The sequence below is a fragment of the Heterocephalus glaber genome, unplaced genomic scaffold (assembly GCF_053883595.1).
Source record: "Heterocephalus glaber isolate CG9 unplaced genomic scaffold, H.glaber_assembly_v1.0 deba00001461, whole genome shotgun sequence".
NCBI lineage: Eukaryota > Metazoa > Chordata > Mammalia > Rodentia > Bathyergidae > Heterocephalus > Heterocephalus glaber.
Window position 1 is genome coordinate 31,955,703 of NW_028258308.1, and position 24,689 is coordinate 31,980,391.

The following is a 24,689-nucleotide window of genomic DNA, read 5'->3' on the forward strand; positions in this document are numbered from 1 at the left end:
TTAATACTCTGAAGCCTATAAAATATTGTAAACCAAATGAACATGCCCTCATCTCTCATTTATACTACCTGGTTAATGTGCACATTTGTCCATTTCAAATTCCAATTCAATCTCTATTTACATCCATTCATTATAAACTTATTTAGGAGCCAGTGATATTTCCAATCAGGAGTTTGTGCTATAGAGAACCCTTTTTGTAGAGAGGGAACCTCAGCACTATCTGATCACCAGTAAGTGGTCTTCCACTGTGGCTATAGAGGGGAGCCAGAGGGCTGATTGAAATTACTTGGAGGTGAGAAGAGAATGTGCCTTACTTTCTTTTGGCTCTCTTTGCAACACAGGAAGTACTTTGCAGTGAACTTCCGAAGCTTGGGCTTGACTGTTTACATTCTTTTCCACTAACTCTTGCTTAAGCTCCAAATTCTTGGTTAGAAGGCACTTTTTCTAAACAGTTCTAAGAAGCAAACCCTAACTTCTTTGTTTCTATATTTTCGCTGTGTTCATTCAGATTTCCTCTCTTCTCCATTCCTCACCTCACACTCTACCATGGAATAATTTACTGAACTGGCGTTAGTGACTTTGAAGATCAGTAAATAATTTAGTTATAGATGGCACACATTTTTATCCTCAGTAAAATTGAGGCTACAAAGACATTGTATAAAATTCTTAATTTTAAAAATGTGATACAACTTTTTCTAAGGAATTTTCTCCATTCATTTGTATGTGAAAATCTGTAACTAAGGCGTATGTTCTTTTTGAAATTTAACTTCATTAACATTTCTTAAACTTTCTTTTTCATGAGCAGTGTGGGAGTCTTCCCTACATCCTTTTGAGGTTGGGGAATTTCATTGCTAAAAAGCTGGGAAGCAGAAACAGGGCTGTAAAAATATATTTGGAGACCTGTTGTGGTCTCTGTCTGATCTTTAAATGGAAGCCTTTTCAAAATGGCTTTGGAACGTTTAGGCAACTGTCTTTTTTCAGTTGTAGAGTTTGTTTATGTCAACACTGTTATTCTCTCCTCTTTCCTGCCTTTTTTCTTCTATACCAGCCCTAATAAAAACTCAAAGTAAAGTTTGTAGAATTACCCTTAAAGCATATACAGAAAGTTAAAATGGTCCTCAAATGACCTAAGGTGCACTTCAGGTGAAGCTAAGGGAAGAACATGTTAAATGCATTGTGTTAGCCTGCCCATCTCATAAGTAGAACTCATTCTTCACATGCTTTTCAAATAGACACAGATACATTTGAGACTCTGTATCTTTAAATTCATAAAGAACTTTCATAGACTTATTGTCCATTATCTTATTTTGCTGGGTACAAACATAATGCACATCAGATACAAGATCCTGTAAATCTTTTCAGTAATTAGAAGATATCATAATTCTTTTCCATGAAAAGACACCATCCTTGAAACATTTTAGATACCTATAAACCTTTTTACAATCGAGAATGAAATCAGTATTTTGATACTCATTTCTTTCCAGTGTAATGCTAGGCTTTGTGACCAGGTGTGGTAATCCCAGCGCTCAGGAGACTGAGGCAGGAGGACCACCTCAAGTTTGAGGCCAGCCTGGACTACATAGTGAGTTCAAGGCCAGCCTGAAATACACAGCAAGACCCTGTCTCAAAATAAAGAAACAAAAATACTAGGTTTTGTACTCTACACAAACTGTATGAGAACATATGTAGTAGTCTTTATGAAAAGTGATGCTTTCAATTAGAGATTTAAACTGTTTTTTAAGGTATAATTAACAGTGAATTTGCATGTAAATACCCTTGCTTTTTCATCAGATAGACTATGTGACAAAGGCATGTGTTTTCTAGCTTTCCCCGGTTTAGTAACATAGACTGCCTAAAAATTAAGATTGTGATTTAAGTATATAATCTGAACTTTACACATCCCATAATCTACTTATACTTATAGAGCATGGTTTCCAGCCTACATTTCTTTAGGCTATTACAAATCTCTGAAATTTTTGTTGTGACACGCATAAGGGCTTGATTGAATATAGAGAAGTTCTTGGTTAAAGCAAATCTTCTTTGTTGATTACCAAAGAAGTGAAGTTGCCCTCAAAATTCTGAGCTTTAGCTGGTATTCAGTATTTTGGACCAACATCTGGCAAGTGTGTGGGTCATTAAAAATTTGTAGATTTTTTCCATATCATTGCCGAAATCTTCTTATAGTCAAAACTTTACTAAATTGAAAATTATAATGTAGACCCCACTCTGTGATGGGATCATTAAATCCATGGCTGTATGCCTCCTATTGCAGGTACACTACCACCAACTAAGCTGTTAGCTTCATTGATGATGCTGTTTATTTGAGTGTAAATGCAGGAGTAAACTGTATTCATGCAAAGGGGAGAGAGGGACTCTTTTTGGGTATAGAAGTATAGTGCCCCAATATAGAGGTGTAAGCAGAAGAGGCAGTGAGAGCTGTATGATACAAAGGAGTAGCAGCAGTCCCAGCCATGTTTGGTGTTTGTGTGTTAAGAGTTCCAAGATACATGCCTTTATCCCTACCCTAGAGCATTTAACCTCTGTTTACCTTCAAAGTCCTCAGAGTAAAAAAGTTAATGTCAGTATTGCTGATTCAGAGAGTACAATCTGCACTATGGCCTTTGTTTCTTTCCATGTAATATTATCTATTTCAAAGGGTCACTATAAAATATTGCTTTAATGGATAATTGACTGTATTTAGCTTGGAGACAGCCCCTTCCTATCATTGTCAGTGTCTAGGTCTTTCAATCATCCTTTTCAGGATAGTTTGAGAGCATAGAGGCAGAAGTTCAAATAATCATGCCCTTGCAACCCTTTGAAAAATAAACTCTGCTTGACTCCGATTCTGTTGACATGTTAAAGATTGAGTTTATAGCTTCTTCAAAGGCCCTGTCATGACTTTATAGTCATCCTATACAAAGCAGATTCTCCTCAGGCATGGTTATGTACACAGAGATGGCTGGCTAACAGAAAGTAAATGTGCTTTAGTGGAAAATAAATTAATTTAGCTGGGGTGGACAGTCAAGTCTGACAGAGGCTCAGATACTTCCAAAGTATGTCTGCCTGGTTCTCTACAAAGGAATCCCATGTCTGCAGTTACCAGGCAGGCCCACAGGAAGTACTCTGAACTAACAGAAATGGGACAGGAGAAGCAGGATGCATTTGCTTTCTATTGGAGGAAATGAAACCATGCAGTTACCACATTGGACAGCAGCTCAGAAATCCTCCTGTGTCCTCTCCTCTGGGGCAGTTTCATCCTTCTCTTCTACAAGTGACAGAAGAGCTTCTGTAAAAGGGAAAGAGAAATTCTAGCATTTTGTATTCAGAGGATTAACTCCATGGCCAATAAGCACTAAGTCACAGAGATTAGTATTTATCATAGGCCACATGTTAATCTATTTATATGAGCTCATGTAATTTTTCAGTCAACCTGAAGAGGTTGGACTGAACACAGAGTGCTTAAACAACATATCCTGATTAGCAATGAAGATGGTATTTGAATCCAGGCAATCAGATTCCAAAGCCCATGCTCCTGATTCCCACAGTGTAAGTCAGAGAGGTTCCACAGAATCATTTGTAATCCTGACTTGGGTGTCACTATAATTAACCATAAGCAGTGGTATTTCTCACTACCTCTCCCAATAAGTAGAAGGACATCAGTCAATCAAGACCATTATCTCCTAGTTACTTTCGTAGTCCTTCTGGTTCAGGGAGCAGCGAGGTATTCCTCATTCTGTTGTTGGGCTTAACCATAGGAGTCTGGCTTAGTGGTAAAGGGAGTGTGGATTTGAAACCTGCAGTTCATTCACATGAGTGAAAGCAAAGCCACTGATATGTTGCATTTAAGGAAATGGCCTAGTCAATAGGAAATGCTATTAAAACCCTTTTATTCAAGACCCAGGACATAGTAAAAGGTGATTAGGCTTTCCTATCGTGGCTAAACTAGTTCTTTTATAACTCTCAGAGACTTTGGCTTATTAGAAGTGAAATTACAAAAGCTTGACATTAAGAATATACCTGTAAGGGGCTGGGGATTTAGCTCAGTGGTTCTGCCGCCTTGCATGTGCAAGGACCTGAGTTTGATCCCCAGTACCAAAAAAAAAAAAAGAATGTATCTGTACTGTAGAAACATTGTATACTAAACATGGAATAATATTACTTTCTGTGACTAAAATTTTATTTTTCCTAATGGAACACCTGTATAAATGCAGATTTTTTTCATTCAAGGGATTAAAAACAAGAAAAAAGGTATACAAGATATATAGCAATGTAATGCTTCCTGTTTTAAGGAGTTGTGCCTGGCCCACCTAGACTCTGTGACCACTCAACCACTTACACCACAGAAACCCTTAATACAGATCTCTGTCTTGAAGTATAAATACTCTTACTAATGGAGAGTGACACACACTTTCAAATGAGTCTGACTCAGCCAAGGAGGACAGTTAACATTAAATGAGTTTATTCTAAGGTGAAGCCAGGGCAAGCACTTAGAAGTAGTTGGATTAAGAAAAGGAACAAGATGTAATTGGTCTGATACAGTTTCTCAACAGGCAGTGACCCAGTAGCAGAAGCTGTTGTATTAACAGTCTTGATGTTTCTGCAAACAATGTCCATATTTAGGGAAAGTTAGAAATAGGGTTTCCATCTGATGGATTCTTTTCCTCATTTGTTTTTTGTTGGAATCCACATCTACCTAAGTTTCAGCTCAATGGAAACTGAACAATGTGGATTATTATCTGAAAACAATGTGCTCTTTATGAAACAAAAGAACTTCCCAGAACTGCAATGTCCTTACATAGTCCTTATACCCAGTCAGGGAAAGTACAAAATTGAATTTGGATATGGGTTCTACCAATGATTACCTGGGATTACTTGGCCTTTTATGGGTCTTAATTTCTTCATCTGTGTTGGGGAAGCTCCTTGCATTTTAGAGGCAACAATGCTTAACCCTGTGTGGGACTGTCTGTTCTTTGTGTTGTCATCCTCACCTCCTGCCTATTGAATGTCAGGATGATATTCAGTCGTATAACAGCCCCCACACACTCTTTGTGCATTTCTACATAGCCCTAAGGGTTGGGAGGGAAGCAATGAAACAAGAGGTACTTACTAGGATAGGAGGCCCCTCAAATTCACTGTAAGTTACTACTTAGTGTCAGTGAATTAGGATCCCACGTTTTTCCTAGCTTCTTTCAGCTATATTCACTCAGTTTCATTTTTAAAAAATGTTTGACTATCACAGATTTTCATCTGTCACGTGATGATGTCTATAAATTGTAGAAATTTCTAACTTGTGTTCAGAAATACTGAGTTGGAAGAAATTTTTGAAATTATACCAATAATTTTAATTTCACCTTTCATTCCTCTAGTTGTCAAATTATCCTTTTATTTGTATGGTTTTTAGCTTTTTCTTTAACTTAATTCCACACTGCTGCCTCTGAATGAATCCCATCCACTCCAGGGTAATTGATTATCCCGATGGGGGTTTGTATTTGGGCTTCATTCAGTAATTTAGGACTCCAAATGAATGAAATAATTGTTTGTAGTCTCCTGGGGAGACGTTTGTATATACCTTGCTGGATGGAGTCTGTTTCTAATCTGACTGAGTGTTTTATGGTGCCTGTAGAGGATAAAACTGATAATATTCAAAAAACTGTAAACATATTTTGGTTCCTGTGAGACCTCAGTCTCTCTAAAGTATACATTTATCTCCTGGTTTCTGATGGAAATGATAACTTTCAGAGAAGTTTGTATTTCTAACTCAGGTTTTTAATTTTTAAAAGGTAAAAGTCAATTCCTTTTTAGACTGTTAAACTCTGTGTTCCCCTAGGATATTTCTTTGCCAGTGCTCAATCTGCTCTTTGAAAATACGACAACTTTTAGCCTTAGCTGTCTTTACACAATGTTTTAAAATGTACTGAATAGAGAAATGCAAGTCCAAACCACAATGGAGTATTACTTCACACCTGGTAGGGAGGCTAAAATGAGGCAGTAACAAATATTGGGTAAGGATGTGGAGAAACTGGGGTGCTGCCTGGGATGTTTGCACACGCCATTAATCCCAGCCTCAGAGGCTGAGGCAGGAGGATTGTGGTGAGTTTGAGGCCAGCCTGAACTATGTAACAAGATCCTGTCTCAAAAAACCAAAAAAAGGGCTAGGGATTTAGCTCAGTGGTTCCACCGCCTGCCTCGCAAGCGCAAGGACCCAAGTTCGATCCCCGGTACCAAAAAAGGAAAAGAAAAACTGGGGTGCTCATACCTCGGTAGTGGGATTAAGATGGTTCAGCCATGCCAAAAGACAATCAGAAAATTCTTAAAAGTTAACAGAAGTAGCGTATGACCCAGGAATTCCACACCAGAGAATTGAAAACACGTGTTCACCTAAAAAATTGATTGTGTTTGTAGCAGTCTTATTCACAGTCGCCAAGAATTTGAAACAACCCAGTGCCTATGAACTGACAAAAGAATAAACAAAATGTGGTATGTCCACATAGAGGAATATTCTCCAACAATGAAAAACGGTGATGTCCTGCTCTGTACTAGGAGGATGAACCTTGAAAACGTCACTCTTGGTGAAAGAAGCTAGTCTGAAATGACCACCTGTTATGTGATTCCATTTATATGAAGAATCCCAAATACATAAGCAAATTCTTAGAAATTGAAAGCAGTTCAGTGTTTCTTGGGGAAACATTGGAGAAGAGGGAGAAATGAGGATTGTTAATGGGCACAGAATTTCTGTTGAAGTGATGAAGAGATTCAAAAGCTGTGAAGTGGTTGATGATGTACGGCTCTGTATTAAAAGGCACCGAATTGTACTCTTTAATTCAAATTTTTATTTTTGTTAATACATGTTTACAGTATGTAATGAATCCATTCCGTGTAGATTTGGTACATGTATAGAACACATGTTAAATTCTTTTTATATCCCCCCTTCCAGCCTCCCCTTTTCCTCAGTCTCTTGCTCCCCTTCCCAGTTGCAAAAGATCTGTTTCTTGTTATCTGTCTTTTATTATTCATTGTTCATGATTTGGATTTCTTATATAAGAGAATCCATGCAATATTTAAGTATGTATATCTGATTTATTTCACTTAACATTATGGTCTCAAGGTGCATCCGTTTTCCTACATATGACCCAAATTTATCCTTTTTTGTAGCAGAAATGTACTCCATTGTGTACAAATGTCACACTTTATCCATTCATCTGTTGATGGACATAATAGGTTGCTTCCAAGATTTATCTGTTAGGAATTGTGATGCCATAAACAAGGGCATGTATGTATCATTGTAATAAGATGTCTTTAACTCTTTTGGGAAGATATCTAGAAGGCACATACCTGGGTCAAATGGAATTTCTAGCTTTAGTATTTTGAGAAATTTTCATACTGATTTCTGCAATGGTTGTACTAGTTTACAATCCCACCAACACTGTAGAGGTGCTCCTTTTTCTCCATAGCCTTTTTTTTTTTTTTTTTTGGTACAGGGGATCGAACTCCGGGTCCTTGCGCTTGGGCAGCAGGCAGCGAAACCACTGAGCTAAGTCCCTGGGTCTCTCCATTGTCTCTTTACCACTTGGTATTTGGTTTCTTGATGATAACCATTTTTTCTGGGGGTAAGATGGAACTTCAGTGTTGTTTTAGTTTGCATTTCTCTAATGACTAGAGATGCTAAAGATTTTTTTCCATGTATTTGATGCTTTATACTTCTTGAGAAGTGTTTAGTCATTTCCTTTTTTAATTGGGTCTTTCATGTTGGGAGGGATCCCTTTTTTTTGTTGTTGCTTTGTTTTTGAGGTCTTTGGATGTTTTAGATATTAGTCCTCTGTCTGAGGAGTAGGTTGCTAAAAAATTTTCCCTTTCACGCTGTTGGTTGTTTCCTGGACTGTTCAGGTGCTCTTTAATTTGACTTCTCATTTGTTGACTCTTATACAATTGGCTTTGTTCAGAAAGTCCTTGCCTACACCTGTCTTCAAGAGTTTTACCTGTTTACTCTTTCAGCAGATTAAATGTTTCTGTTTTAATATTTAGTTTTTTGATCCATTTTGATTTTATTTTAGTGCATGGTGAGATATGTGGGTCTAGATTCTATCTTCTGCATTGTGTAGCCAATTTTCTCAGTGCTATTTTTTAGAGAGGCTATCTTTCCTCCCATGTATGTTTATTGTAATAGAAAATAGATGTTCATGCACTGCAGGGTTATATTCTATATATAGTTTCTGGTGACAAATCATTCTCATTTTTTATTAGAACATCAGGATGAATTATTTGAAACTTATTACTTGAGCAAAGAACTTTCATTTCTCCTCTTCAGCTTAGATATCAACCTTGGTTAAGATTTCTGGATGCCACATTCTTAGGCATGTAGAACAGGACACTTAAGAAGCTTATGAGAATTAACCATGGAATGAACTCTTCAACCTACTGAGTTGAATCTTAGGATATTGGTGAAACAGTTAATTTGGTTGTGGTCTTACAACATCAAAGAATGAAGTTGTGAACCAAAAGGAGGAGGTTAGAAGATTTTTTATAGGAAATAATGTAAAAGGAAAAAGGCTCCTGGTCTCTCCAGGAAAGGAAGCCAACCAGTGAAATTTCCATGTGTCTCCTCAGTGCTGAACTTTTTATGGATAAGTGGAGTACAGGAGTTGCTCAATTGTTCAGTGGCTCTGGATTATAAATGACCAGTTGTAACTCAGGCTATCTAACATAGTCACTCATAATGCAGGACTTAAAGGAAACCAAGATTTTAAATAAAAACTGGTTATTTTGCATTTTAAATTTCTGGAAACTTTGGAGCTTAATAGGGAGGGCTTGCATTCTGTGTTGTCTAAGGAGGTGCAGTCTTGGTTCATAGAGTTCGGTATCTATTCTTACTTGTCAATATGGCTGATCATGCAGTTCTATCTCAGGCCCTTTGCCTAGCTAGCAGCTTACTTATAAACATTAAGTAATCGAGTTTTTCCGCTGGTGGGTGCTGTTTTACTATTTTTATTATTTTAACAAATGCAGTTTTAGCTAGTTCAATACATATGTCTCATAGTCACTGGATCACTAAATGAGAATGGATTGTGTATGAAACTCTAGGACATCCTGATAAGAAATAACCTTCAGTCTTACAGAAGCAAGTGGCATATACTATATCCCAGAGAAGAGTAGAATCTGCTGACAGAATAAATAGTCGGAGGTAGTATGTAACTCTGCAGTAGAGGGACAGTTCACATGGTTCATTTTAGTGGAATAGTATTCTTTTTTTTTTTTGGTACCTGGGATCAAACTCGGGACCTTGTGCTTGCAAGGCAAGCGCCAGAACCACTGAGCTAAATCCCTGGCCCTGGAATAGCATTCTTAACATATTGAATATGACCATGTGGAACCTGGCAAAGGGAAAGGTTCCTTTGACCCAGGATCACCAGGAAAAGCCAGTCATCAAGCCTAACTCATACTTGAAAATATCCCGTCCTTCCAGCTCTGACCAAGAACTTAACTATGTTTTATTATAATACTTAGCAGTGTTTTATCATAACAGTTTTACCTGCATTATCTTTATACTCTTTATTTTAGCATATTTTAAAAATTGAAAGTTAATTTGACTAAGCAAATGATATTTAAGAACTTGGATTGCTTATAGCTTCACTCAAGGTTTATCTCAGAAAGTCACAGCGGGTGGGTAAGGGAATCTAAATCTTGGGTCTTCAGTCTCTCCTCCCCTATATTGGGGTTGAATTTAGGGAACACTGAATTTAAGGAATACCAAATCCTTTTTTATGCAGTGTTTTATTTATTTATTTATTTATGGTACCAAGGATCGAACTGGGTCCTTGCGCTTGCGAGGCAGGTGGCAGAACTACTGAGCTAAATCCCCAGCCCTGCAGTGTTTTATTTTGAGACAAGGTCTCAGTAAGTTACCCAGGCTGGCCTCAAACTTGTAATCCTCCTGCCTCAACCTCACAAGTACCTGGAATTACAGGCATGTGCCACCACACCCAGATGATCCTCAGCATTTTAGTCAACATTTATAAAACTTACTCATAAATGAGTAAATAGAAAGATAAATGGATTAATGAATCAACTCTTATCTTTTAAAATGGTGAAACATTTTTTCCTGCTCATAATCCACAGAGACAAGGATAGGGAAAGAGACCCAAATTGAATACAAACAGAAATGAATGAATCTAACTATAATTCAAATGAATAACAAAACCACACCAAGGTTGGGACAATAAGAAGGAAAACCCCCACAAATTATTATTCTTTTACACTTTGGTGGTTGCTGAGGGTTGAACCAGGACCTTGTGCTTGCTAGACAAGTACTGTACCACTGAGCTCCATCCCCACCCCTCAAAATTCTTGAATAAACATGTTGGCTGTATACCTTCAGTTTTTAAAACAATTTTGTTTTAGCTCATTGGCACTGCGCCTGCCTGGCAAGTACAAAATCCTGAGTTCAATCCCTGGTACAGAAAAAAAAGAAAAAATCAAAACCTAAATTGTAAATAAATATTGAGCTGAAGTTATTGGGATTTTTTTTTTAAACCACATAATGTACATTCTTATATTGTGCAGATTAATAGGTAACATATAATGAGAGCTAGGATTCTCATTATCAGAGGAAAAGGTGCAAATATGTAAAGGAGAATGCTAGAATTAACCTGGTGGTGTTGAGTTGGAATCGGTGCAGTCAGTATGAATTTTTTAAGTTTATATATTTATTTTTAAAATTCTTTTATTGGTACATTTTAGGTATTCAGTACATTTACATTTATCATTGGGTGCTGGTACCTGTACATGATGTATCTTGGTTCTTATTTCTTTGCCCATTACCAGTGCGCCCTTCTCTAAGTTTATTTTTAATGTGTCTATATGATGTGACAAAACGGTAATGTGAAGGCCTGTGTGTTTGCACACAAATGGGTATAGAACTCTGGGAAATTTGAGCACCAAAATAAATATAGTTATTCCTTGATGGGACCCCCAAGGATACCAAAATCCCCAGATGCTCAAGTCTCTTACATAAAATGGTATGTAGCATATACATAGAACCTGCACATTCTCCTGTGCTTTTTAAATCATCTGTGATAATTTATACCTAATGTAATTTAAATGTCATGTAAAGTTGCTATACTAAGTAAAATAGGAATATATATGCCAGTAGTGATAAATATATGATTAATTAATAAAGGGTGTGGAAATAAAAGCTTTCCCTTGAAGTAGACAACTGATGCATAAAAAAAGAGTAAGTATTACCAAAGCCTCATTTGGCAATCATGGTAGTAATTGATCTAGGCAGGAATAGTAATAGATGTTAAAAGTACAAAATGGGTTTTGAGAAACATGGTATTTTTATAGCCTGAAGATGGTTTTTAGTTAAAAGGGAAAATATTAGTTAACTTTCCATTAGAGAAACTTGTCAGCTGATCAGAGTTCATATCACAGCTAACAGGACAGAAATGACATCAGGTGCCTCTTGATATGATGCACTGAGCAGGACGCACAGCTCTTCTGATATTCCTGCCAAAAATATATAACCTGTATTCTAAACAAGAAGAACATTAGATAAAGCCGAATTGAGGGACACCTATAAAATTGCCTATACTCTTACAAATGTCAAGGTCATCAAAGACAAAGACTGAAGAACTTTTCCAGATTAAAGAAGACTAAAGAGATAGGACAAGTAAATATTCATGATTCTGGATTCAGTCCTAGGCTCAGAAAGCAAAGAGATGCCCCTGTTTTTAATAAATCCAAGGATAAAGGCAAATTGTCCTTAAAACAACTCGGGGGAAAAATTGCGCGTGTGTATACACGTGTACTTACAGAAGCAGAGGAGAAAGAATGGAGGAAATAATAGTAAATGTCGTATTACGCTAACATTTGAGAAGTCAGGGCTCAGGGTATACAGGAATTCTTTGTTATTTTGTAAATTATTCTGTAAGGCTGAAATTATAGTATTTCTTAATAAATTTTGTAGAAAATTGTAAAGAGAAACAACAGTTGGTTAGGTGCTATCTCTGCTGTTGCCTCCTCTGTGGATTAACTGGTTGAATACTGTGCCTCTGTGTCCCTCTATAGAAAACCACTTACTCCAGCTCATGTCCTGGCTTTTAAAAGTTCTGTGTAAGATTTTACAAATTGTACATATTTGTAAAAAGTTCAAACAGTGCAAAATTGTTCAGTATGTGTCTGGATCCCTCCCTCCTTCTCCAAGGTTACCATTATTAATAGGTTGGTTACTTCATTTTAAATGTTTCTGGCCTTACACAGATGGCCATATACAGCTGTACCATATACACACACAACACACCCTTGAACACATTCTCAGCCCTTTCTCCCTTTTGTTCTTAAACTAGTAAACATTGTGTAATTTTTTTAAACAAATATAACTGGGGACATCTTTTTACAGTAAGTACACATCTCTTGGCTTCATTCTTTACCTTTTCATCTTTCTATAAATGAATGATTCCATTTCCCCTAAAACTCATTGTCAAGGACTGATAAACTCTTTAATTGTGGACCATTGTAAACTTTTGAGTAGCACCTATCTTCTGAATAGTCAGTTGTGCTCAGAGGACACATATCACTGGCCTCTGAGTGCCATTCCCAAAGAAGAAGGATCCATCAGTGCAGCCATCCCACCCAGCTTATCTTTCCAGGGCTGCTCTATTGCTTCCCGGCTGGCCTGTTGCACCTTCTCCAATGAGACCATCTTCCCTGCCACTTGTAGTTACCCTCTACCTCCTTGATTCTCAAATGCACTGTCTGCACAGGCAGCATCAGCAACACCTGTGAACTTGTTATAAATGCAGATTCTCAGATCTAACCCCTGAAATACTGAATTAGAAACACTGTCCATGGGCCCAGCACTCTTTAGCAAGTCCTCCTGTTGATTCTGATGCACACTAACATTTGAGGATCTCAACCCTGCACACACTCTAGAGCCCTCACTCTGAACATAAAGGTCTTTTGTGATCTCACCCCAGCTGGCCTCTGCTGCACTCTTCCCCCTCCACATGGACACACCCTCTCCATATCCTGTCACACAGAAATGTGCTGAGCCCTTTCCTGGACTGACTGCCACCTGTGAACTTAGCTCTCCCATCACTTCCTCCGTAATGCCTTCTCAGGCACTCACTACCTTGTGTGTAACAGCCAAAGACACACTGTCAGCAGTGTTTTTACATCTGGCAGAGGTTCCCTTGGTGGGGAATATAGCCTCTCTAGATCATACTGAACCTGCTTTGGTGGAGACTGTTGGCTGTCCCAGTAGTCAATCGGGTTGGCTGGCTTCCAAGTAACTGTTTATCCTCAAATTAATACCATAACGGTATCAGGGGACTACTCTTCTGGTTTTTGTAAATAGGACACCATTTGTGTTTGGAGGCTTTTATACTGATAAATTGATATATATGTGCAGTTTTTGGTAAATTGTAAGCTGGGGAGAGGGGTTGTTTTTGAAAGACAGATTTTCTTTCCACTTGACAGGGATGATGTCCTGACAGCATTTAATGTGAAGTTACTCTAGTCAGAGAAGAAATTTTTTTTTTTTTTTTTTTGGTATTGGGGATCGAACTCGGGTCTGTGTGCTTCTGCAGCAGGCGGCAAAACCACTGAGCTAAATCCCTGGCCCAGAGCAGAAATCTTACTAGGCTTTAATTAAAAACACAAGGTATTTTTTTTACATGTTGCCTACTTGTTATCTTTCTTTTTCATCTTTCTCCTGTCTTTTGCTTTTTTCCTTCTTCACTTACATTTCCTCCCTTCTCCTGGTTCTCTCTGTCTCCTCTTCATCATTCTTTAACATTTAAAATGTTTTGGGCATAGCCAATTCCTATGGAGAGAAACGTAGCAGAGCAGGATATTGATTACCAAATATGGTGTTGCTGCTCAAGATGTTGGAGGAATCTGGCTTGTATTCTAAGCCTCTGGCCTCTGCATAAGCTGCCAAACAAATTAGGTCATTTTAACTTCTGAGGCCCCCCCCTTTTTAATAAGGATGTTGGAACTTTGATTTGGAACATCATGTTGCTGTTATTTTAGCTCAAACAAGAGGGATATGAAGAAAGGGGGAGGGAGTTGGGAGATTCAGTTCAGCATATTTCAGGATACCAGCCACCAACCCTGGTTGTATAAGAAACAAGTACATTGTGTAGAGCCTCAGTTGATTCTGGAACACCAGTGATCAAGCCAAGACAATTCAGATGTTCAGCCTCATTGTCTAAGGCTCAAAGCTCCAGAGAACCACAGACACATCCCAAAATGCCCCCCTCCCCGCCACAGTGAGGGCCTTCAGTTGATGTGTGCGCAGATTTAAGAGAGTTCCTTCTTCCCAGGAAGGTTGGTGGAGTGTACTGCCAGGAGGATGGCCTAAAATCAGTGACAAGCCATTGCTGTGCATGTTTGTTGGGGTGTGGTGTGAATACACAAATCCTTCTTCAGCATACATTTGCTTTGCAGTACTGGGGAGTTAACCCAGGTCCTCATACTTTGTCACTGAGCTATATCCTGGGTCCTTCAGCATACCATTACATAACAACCAGGGATCATGGTTGTCTTCCAACAAAGGCCACAGCTCTTCGGGTCCATATTTGGAAATACTTATTCTGTAGAGATAGTAGCTTTGATAAGGTAAACACTTCTTAATTGTAATGTTTTGGAAGCACATGCTGTTTCAAAGTAAATGCAGCTTGGTTTCTTTCCTTATGTATGTTTTTGGCACAACAGTACTACTGAGGTTTCCCAAATTAAAAGAACAACAGAAACCCCCAAAAGCAGTTAAAGAAAATCTCTTTTTTATGTTTCAAAAAACTCTTTTTCATTTTTGTTTGTTCTTTACAAGTGGACCTTCCCTAGTCTGGTACCCTCAATTGGTTTCTTCTCAAAGAATGAATACATATCAGGCTCACAGAGAAATTCTACTCCCTCTCCAGTACATCTCTGGGTCAGGCCTCTGTGACTCTTGTACCTTTCTGAGGACCTCTGTCCTACATTCCCCCGTTTCGTCTCATAACTATTACCCTCCAGTCACAGCCTCATCCTTGCATCTTTGGAACTGAGCCAGTGAAGTTCATAATTGTTCGATCTGGTCACACAATAAGAGTGTCCACATTTCATGTGGAAATTGCTCTGTTTCTTCTTCAAGTTCATTAAGAAAAGAGAGTTTGGGAACCATGAGGCCCATATATGTACATTCAGACCACTACCTGGAGGGGCTGGGGATTTAGCTCAGTCGTTACACTGCCTACCTTGCAAGTGTAAGGACCTGAGTTTGATCCCCGGTACCAAAAAAAAAAAAAGTAAAACAGAACCCTACCTCAAAAACCTGTGTTCTTAGGATATTCATTTTGAAGACTTGGACGGTGGTACTTGAGTCTATTTTGGGTGCATGTCTGCACTGTGCTGGGATTTCTGATACCTGCAGGGGTACGGAATTCAGGGCATTGAACATAGTTTTCACTAGATTCTTAGTTACCCTTAGTAATAAAGAAATTCTTGAATAGGTGGGTTCTAAAATAGACATTGCTTGCCCTAAATCTTGTTTGTGGTTTTTGTGATTTATCTTATTGAATATAATATTTTGGGCTGGGGATTTAGCTCAGTGGCACCGTGCCTCCCTTGCAAGCGCAAGGTTCTGAGTTCGATCCCCGGTACCAAAAAAAAAAAAAGAATATAATATTTGAAGGTGCCCCTATACAGTAATAGGGGCAAGGGTAATTAATATTACTATCATTTCTTTGGCCTGTATAATTCTTTGTCTCTCTATGTAGGTAGTAAGCCAAATGTAATGAAACCAGGACTTTATAACAACAAGCCACTCAGATTTTATATAGATTTATAAGCTAACTATGATCAAAGGATATTAATTGTTTAAAATTATGCAAACTTCTAATTCCTGTCTTCTAAGTAATTTGTATTGCCTTTGTCAAGGTTTGTGTTAGAAGGAAATGGGATTCTTTCTCTCCATTTATAGGTAGCAAAACTAAAAGCATTAAAAAATTATCCCGTTAACACTGGAGACCAGGCCTCTCCAGATTTCAGGTGTCAGACTCCAGTGTTACAAGGTTTTCTTTCTGTTTATCAATAATAATATTTGTCATTTTTATTAGTAGCCATCAAAGTTTTTAATTGTGGCAGGAATCAGCTCATTTCAGTTTTAGAACTTGAAAGTTTTTCTCCAAGAAGAAAAGGGATTGGTGAAAATCCATGTAACTCAGTTTTTTAGTGAAGTAAGCTAAATCTGCCTGACTTTCTGGACACAATGTATTGTGAGTTTTTGTATATTCTAAGTAAATAGTGAGAATGAGAACACTTGCTGACCTTTTTTTCCTGATAGGCCAGGGTTTACTGGAGTGTTTATTTTGTCACCATTCCGGTTTGACTCTAAGGAAATGAAAACATCTTCCATTTGTTCTTTATTTCCAAAGGGCATCCGCTTCGATCCTGAAATTCCGCAAACACTACGACTAGAGTTTGCTAAAGCAAACACGAAGATGGCCAAGAACAAACTAGTAGGGACTCCAAATCCCAGTACTCCTCTGCCCAACACTGTACCTCAGTTCATTGCCAGAGAGCCATGTAAGTTGATCTAGTTTTAATTTTAGGAGGGAAAATGTGTGCATGTGAGTTTGTACCATGGGACACAGAGCTGGCTGATTGTCATTTTCCATTTCTGTGAAGAGGTTGCCTATTATTACTGTCTGAATTTGAAGAATAGCAGTCTTGATAGTGATTTGCTGTCCCAAAAGATGGTTCATTTTGAACAGAACCATAACATAAAATTTCCTTTGATGTGCTATGGATTTCCTTAGTATGACATTGGCCAGTGAGTATGCCCTCATTTGCCTTAAGGTTTGTGTACACCTTTTATTCCCCCATTCTTGGACACAAGAGCTTGTTCACATCATCCTGTTCAGTCTCTTTGTTGAAGGACATCACTTGTGTGTCTTTGGAAAAACCAGTTATCAAAAGTGAAAGAAGCTGAACTTAGGAAGTAAGTAATTCTCTTTGTAAGAACACACTAACAATAACTTGAGGCAGGCTAGTAAACACAGAAAGAATTTATATATTTGAACAATCAGTTCTGTCAACCTAATACCAATAAAATATTTAAGAAATCTGGGGTTAGGACATTGGTTAATTGCTATACAATTCTTTTACCCCACATTAATGAGCTTATTCCGTTAAATGTCAATAATATAATTTTTGCCTTTGAATAACTTTAAAAAGATTATCTTAATTTTCATTTTCAAGCTCAATCAGTGGCAAAAGTGAAGCATGAGACAGGCTTTAATTTTTCCTTCCATTGCAGAGCCATGTGGATTTAATATGGCAGGACACTCGGGGAAACCCAAATTATTTGCAGTTATTGGGATTGTTTCTATTCCATTGTTTTTGATTTCCAAACCACACGATCATGATCTTTTTGCTTCCCCTGACAATGTGCTTCAGCTCTTGTTACTGCAGTTGGAAGGCACATGGTTCCTTATTCACTCCATGTCATGTGCAGGTAGGTTTAATCAGGTAATGGTGGAAGTTACAGTTATTATGTAGTTCAGTCACTGATGAGAAGGCTAGTGCTGGTCCGTGAAAACTAACAGAGGAGTTTCTCTCCCAGTGAGTACTTAAATAAAATTTTTCATGAGACCAGAAAGCCATAACAGAAAAATTATTTTGTTCTTTTCTGTCCAAGAGAAATGTGAAACTTATTTGGGAAGGAAATCTAAACAAAAGTTCATCTTATAGTGCAATTGCATTACAAGAGGATAAAGGGACATTCCTTGCAGAATTCTTAATCTTAAACATTAGCTCAGGGCTTTTGTATATTGTATATATTTAATAAATATTTACTGCCGTAGTGGATGAGTGGGATAAACTGAGATTTGGATTTGGGTCTTCATAGAATTTTAGATGCATTTGTGTGCCTCTGTTTCTATTTGAAATTTCTTCTCTTTTGATAAGGCATCAAAAATATTTTTAGAATATTCCTTTTTTTAAGTGAAATTTGCCTACCTCAGTCTCAGATTTAAAAGATTTATTTAGATAGGAAATGTAATGCTGGTCATTACTTACACTTTAATCTTTTATTACTTTGAATGCTTTTACTTTTAGAACTTCAGAGTTTTTTTTCCTCAATCAGCTGAAAGAGCCCTGTGAAATTGTGAGCTATGGAGGTGATAGCCAGTTTATAACAAGATTTTCAAAAGCTTCGGAGAGGAACAAAGTGGCCACTCTGGAACCCTGACATTACAGGGAAACATGGAGACGGACCTCAGCACTGTGCTAGCGCCTCTGCTCTCTTTCCTTCTCTCTGAGCAGAACAACTCAGAAATGACCAGATAATTTTCATAGCTAAAACCTGTTGAGCTAGCTGTCATAGCAAAACAGAATTCAAAGTTTTCTTTTTAAAATTTGAACAGCCCCTAGTGTATTCTCGAGAAAACAAAAGTTTAGCATGATTTCTTTTAATATAGCTTTTTATGACCAATGGGCCCTGACAACAACAATTCCACTATGACTCAGATTGACCTCATCACCAGTTAAACCATCCCTTCTGTAAAGTCTGTAGTTCCCTGTCCCATACACAGAGTCAGTGCTTTTTTGGAATCATACTGCACACTAAGAATGTTGTGATGGGTCTAGACTTAATTTAAAAAAATTTTTTTTTAATCTTTTAATTAAAAAAAATTTTGTGTACAATAATTGATACTTGAGGTGGTGCTTTAACCATCCACCAAGTGTGAACTGTGATGGAATCAGAATTTTGGGATTGGAAAAATCCTCAAACCTTTCCTGTTGTAAACCAGGAGAGATTTTTATAAATGCTTTACTAGAGCAAAAGTGTTCTGTGATTTGATTATACAACATTTACTTGAACTTCCCATTCTCAGTAAGTATCTTGTTGAACTGAAATGAGCAACCCATATGCTAGACCGTGGGCAAAAAGGAACTTGATCATTTCCTTCAAGGTGTTGGCAGTGGTTAAGGTGGCCCAATATCAAGGACATAAAACAGGTTCTGGGGCCGGGGATTTAGCTCAGTGGTTCCAGTGCCTGCCTCGCAAGCACAAGGTCCTGAGTTTGATTCAGATTCGCCCCCAGATCAGCCTGCCCTATGTGCTGAGCACCTGCTCTGTTTACATGACCCATGAAAAATGAGGAAACCAGGTTTTACAGCTTGGGAAAGTAATTGGTGGCCTTGGTTTTAGAGTGGACAGTGTCAGTGAGGGTTCTGGTTCTGGCAGTTATAGACCAGCTTTGTGAACAAAAAAAAAGAATCTTGCTGTGCTCCTTGATCCCTCAACTGTAAAATGATTGTGATGAGAACTAAATAAAACAGGTTTATTGCATTCAAATTAAATACGTGTAATATATATAGAGAGACTGCTGAGTGAATATAATGTGTAATCGTAATCCCAATTTTAAAACCAACCCCCAGTCCCCCCAAAACTGTTGGACTGGCTTTCTTTTGTAATAGTTAAAGCAGATATCATCATTGTGTGACTATATCCTGTTGTCCTTGCAAGTTAAGAGAAAGCGTGAATGAAACTCATAAATAATCTCAGGAAAGTATTATATCCTCCTAATTAAAATTTTGTTAATAGGATCATTAATTTGAACTACTTCTCTTACTCCCTTATACTGTATATAGTCAAATTTGAACAAAACTAAGGAAGCAAGTTAGAGGTATGAGGGCTGGAACTACATATAACTCAATGATAGAGAATGGGCTTAGCATGCAGGATTTCTGGGTTTGATCCCCAGCAACTTACCCCCAAAGGAGAAATGAAACAATTATAAATTAGGTAAAATTCTCTGAAATTATACATTACAGTGTACAAGAGGGTGGTATTCTGAACTATAAAAACTCTCCTTTGGAGATGAAAAAGCGGCATGTCACCATCTTTTCGGGTTACTGTTCTCCTAATGTATAATGATGCTGGTGCTAATGGCTGAGAAGACACAGTGCGAAGCCTTTCACATGAATTATCTCATTCAGTTCTCAGTAGTGGTGTTTTGCCTTTGAAGAAATTAAGACCTGGGAAAATCTAGTACCTTTTTTGTGATTACAGTCAGTAAGTATTGTTGGCTAAATCATGTTGCCCAGAATTTACAATCTCCAGTAACTCTAAATAACCCTATTTGGAAGTTTGGTAAAGAGATGATTAAAATGAAGCCTTTAGGGTAGGGACCACATCAAATATGACTATTGTACTCATCATACTAAAAAGAGCCACCAGGTAAATGTGACACATACACAGAAAAAATACCCTTTTATGGACATAAAAGACTGCAGCCATCAGCAAGCTAGGGCAGCGGTCTTAGGAGCAACAAATCAATGGATGCCTTTATCTTGGATTCCTCTCTAGAACTGTGAGAAAATCATTTCTGTGTAAGCCAAGTCTGTGGTGGTAGTTCTTGGTACAGCAAACTTAGCAAGCTACTATATCAAGTGATGGAGCCCACATTTAAATTTTAGTAACAGTTACTTTGGTGCAGTTGACTCACTTCTGTAGAGTCTCAGCTGTAGTTACCATAGGGTCATGAGGATTAGATACCCTGCTGTACATGGAGGTTAGAAAAACCCCACATAGGCAGTGCCAGTGACCATTCAAAACAAGTATGCCTTTGTCCCTGGTAATTAGGAGACCTGTAGTTTTTCTGCATTTGTATATTTCGCATTTAGCATCTAGAAATACATGTAGAACTTTGTTTCTTAAGAGATGCCATGTATTTATTTTTATGCTTTTTTATTTGGTCATAATTGCCTTATTCACCACAGGTATGAACAAAGAAGGTACACCAGGGAAGTTTTAAAATTTATAGTGTTATTGGGACAAAACGAAGTGCACATTATTTAGGATGTCTAAGTTAGTAATTTTATCACAATATATATGGAATTTAATTGAATAAATGCTCTTGACTCTAGACTGTTAGCAGTATAAGTTATCATAGTCCCTTTAAACGCAGAGGCAGCCAAGTCTTCATACAGCCTTCAACTTAAATACCTCCCTGTCCCCTCCCCTCCCCTCCCCTCTCTCTTCCTTTATCTTTCTCCCTCCTCTTCTCTTCTCTTGATTTCTTTTTCTTTCTTTCTCTCTCTTTCCTTTCCCTCCTTCCCTCCCTCCCTCCCTCCCTCCCTTCCTTCCTTCCTTCCTTTCTTACTTTCTTTCTGTTTTGCTCTTGCTGTATAGTTCAGGGTGTCCTCAAATTTGCAGTGACCCTCCTGCTTCAGTCCCTCAAGTGCTGGGATTATAGGCATGTCACACCATGTCCACCTTTCAGTTCAATTTTTGTAGTACAAATACTGAAAGGCACCCAGAGCTCTGTAGTAACCCTGTTTCCTGTATTCCAACTCCAGGGCTTCTGATTCTGGGCTAGGACTTAGCTCTGTATTTGTAAAAGCTCTTTGGGTTATTCTGGAGCACAACATTTGACAATCTCCAAAAGACCAAGGAACTAAAAGTTAAATTCTGCTTCCTGCTCACATATTCTCTTTCTCTGTCTCCTTATACCTTCCCTCTTCCAACCCAAAACATGCCCTGTTAAATCGGTACTCTTAAATACCTGGTGAGCACAGAACCTTTGGTGAATAATCAGACCACTTCCTTGTTTGCTTGCCGTGCCCCTGAAATTTCTCATTAATCCAGTACTGACTTGGGCTTTGTTGAATTGAGTTCTCTGTCTCTTATCTGAAGAAATCCTGTGAATAAAGTTCAGGATTTTAAAGTACCTAGCAGGTACCCTTCCAGAGCCAACACCCAGCAAATAGGAAATCTGAAACTTCACCCCTATGGGACAGGAGTCATCCAGGGTCGTGTCTGAGGTTTCCTGTGCCCCTGAAGCAGAGTCAGTTGCATTTTCCAGGGCAGCAGTGCACATTATGCACCACCCAAAAGGCCTCAGACTTCTGACTGTTCCATGCCTGCTATGAATCTTCAAGGAGTACCATCATTATGCAGTGCTGAGCACCCTAAAGTGGGATTGTTTAGAAAGGCAACTGCATGGCCTGAGGGACAACTAATCATGGTGAACAGTAGGAAGAAACGCAAGGGAAAGACAGCCTGGAGGTGTTCTGTGGGGGTGAGGATAAGAATTCTTAATCTGGAAAGCAACATCTTGGGTTTCTTCATTTTATAATGTGAGTAATTTTATTGATTTTCCTGATGTTAAATTTTGCTAAGTGCTTCTGTTTTTTGTTTTGGCCTTTTTAGGGTTTGTTTGTTTATTTTAGGTTTAGGGTGGTTTTTGTTGTTGTTGCTTTTGAGACAGGGTTTCTCTATGTAGTTCAGGATGGCCTTGAACTCACTGTGTAGCCCAGCCCTTGAACTTGTGGCAGTCCTCCTGCCTCTTGAGTGCTGGGATTACAGGCATGCACCACCATGCCCTGCTTCTAAGTGCTTCTTAGAGGAAAAACATTTTGTGTAGTCCAGAAGTCCAGCCTTCTTTATATTATTTAGTTTTGGTGTACTTCATTCTTTTTGGATTGTTACTTCAGAAAATAAGAGTGACTACTTTAATTAATTTAGGTCAATAAATGAAGTTACCATCAGCAAAATTGAAGGTATTTGACTTCTTTGCTTTATATTTGGAGGACATACAAATAATTTCCCTAGAAGATATTTTGAATCACTCAGATGTAAGGTGCAAATGGGCATGGGTGAGAAAGTGCAGTAACATAGCCCTGTTTCACAAAGTTTGGCATCCTAAAACCTGATGTGGGCTCAGTCCTGGACACAGTATGGAAGGAGCATAAGTAGTCACAGATTTATGGTCAGGTAGATAGTATGCCTGTATATGGTTCCTCTTTGTAAATCTCAAAAGGCAGGGAAACTTTCCTTTGGAGTTTCAGAGATTGAACAGAATAACAGAATCTTCATGTGCTGCTTTTTAAAGCCTAGGATTAAGAGACCTGGCTCTGCGTTGTTTTTGAAAATAAAATTAACATGGAAACAAGTGAGGGATTCTCTAATAGGGCTGTTATGATTTAGATCTAAAATGACTGTCACAAAAGTCTCATGCATTTGGAAGGTGACTGGATCATGGTGATGCTATATTCATCAGTGGATGAATCCACTGATGAGTTCATAGATGAATCTGCTATTGGGAGGTGGGGCCTGGCCAGAGGAGGCCAATCACTGGGGACATGACCTAGAGTGGTCCTCTTTCCCTCCCTCTCTCTCTCCTTTCTTCCTTCTCTCTTTCTCCCTCTTTTCTCCCATTCCTGGCCACCATAGCAGGAACAACTTTCCTACAACCATGGACTGAACCCACTGAAACAGTGAGCCAAAGTGAACCTCTGCTTTAACTTGCAGTGTTGGATATTTTGACCCAGCACCAGACCTAATACAAAGATATTGGGTCTGTTATTCATGGAGAAAAAACTTTCAGTCTCTTTTAAAATAGTGTACCAGAGGACTATCACCTGAGTATAATCCAGGCCTCTCACAATCTCGGATATAGGCCAAATCTCCTTTATTTTTCTTGAAACCCCCTCCTGAACACTTAAATCTAAAACTTTATCACTGCTTTTCAAAATAGTCGTGCTAAATCTGTTTTATTGTTATAAAAGGAGACCATACATGACATTTAAAAGGTTAAAAGTGTACATCTCTGTATCCTTGAGAAATAACTACAGTTAACACTGTTACATGTCCTTCTATATGATTTCCATGCACTTAAACACAATGTGCTTAAAATATAGACTGTAACAGATTGTCTTTGACTCATAATATCTTACTCTAATTACATAATTTCTTATCTTGTGAATACTAAGAGTATTCCCAAAGCAAAAGTTTTACAGGCTGCTTATATGAAAGAGATGGGAGCCTAGTGGGACTCTTAGGTCCCAGCTTGAGGGAGTTCTTCTAGAGTAGCTGTCCTTGCTCTGGACCCCATTTGAAGCCAGCTCCCACATTCATTGTTCACAGGGACATCCCAGTGATTTCCATTTTGGGTATTCAGACTTTATAATGATTGAACAACCTGTTGAGCATTCTCCATTCTGACTCATCCTTCCCTCATCCAACACCACCCATATATATCCGTGGACCTGATTGTCACATTAGAGAGAAGAACTCCTCCCAAGAGCCAAGACACTTATTTGGCACTCTTGATATGTGTAATTGCATCAGTTGCCAAGGCCCTGGATACTCTGAGAAATAAAAACATAAAACTACAAGAAACAAGAACAGCAGAATACTCTTAGAAACCAGAAACCTGGTGTTTATTACCATATATATCCAAGACTGTCAAATACAAGGGCAAAGCAAAATACTGTTTGTCCTTTAAAAAGGATCCAACATTTATTGAGCCACTTTCAGTCAGCTTTCCATAAACTATACCAAAATACTGAAGATAATTAACCTATAAAAAGAAGAGGTTTAGCCAGATGTGGTGCAGGCCTGTAATACCAGCTCTTGGGTGACCAAGGCAACAGGATCCTAAGTTGGAAGCCGGGCTGAGCAACTTAGTGATTTACCAAGACCCAGTCTCAAAATTTTAAAAAGTAGAAAGAAAAGATTTATTTTAGCTCACAGTTTTGGAGGTTTCAGTGCATGGTCGATTGGCCTCATTCTCCGGATCTGTGTTGAAGCTGCGCATCACAGAGGGAGAGCTTGGCATAGCAAAACCACTCCTTTTTATTTCCAGGAAGCAAAAAGAAAGGGAAAAGGGGCAGGGCTCCCACAGTCCCCTTCAAAACCT

The 24,689-nt window shown here is 38.3% G+C and overlaps 1 protein-coding gene across 12 annotated transcripts in view; it reads left to right on the forward strand.

The window, feature by feature from the left end:
* The window catches only part of Rbpms (RNA binding protein, mRNA processing factor), a 174,874-nt gene that overhangs the window by 94,722 nt on the left and 55,463 nt on the right, over positions 1-24,689 (forward strand). For all 12 annotated transcript variants that reach the window (XM_004867657.4, XM_021246664.2, XM_087216958.1 and 9 more), the window contains one exon: positions 16,413-16,563. In XM_004867657.4, the coding sequence (XP_004867714.1) occupies positions 16,413-16,563 (151 nt within the window). The remainder of the gene's footprint in view (positions 1-16,412; positions 16,564-24,689) is intronic.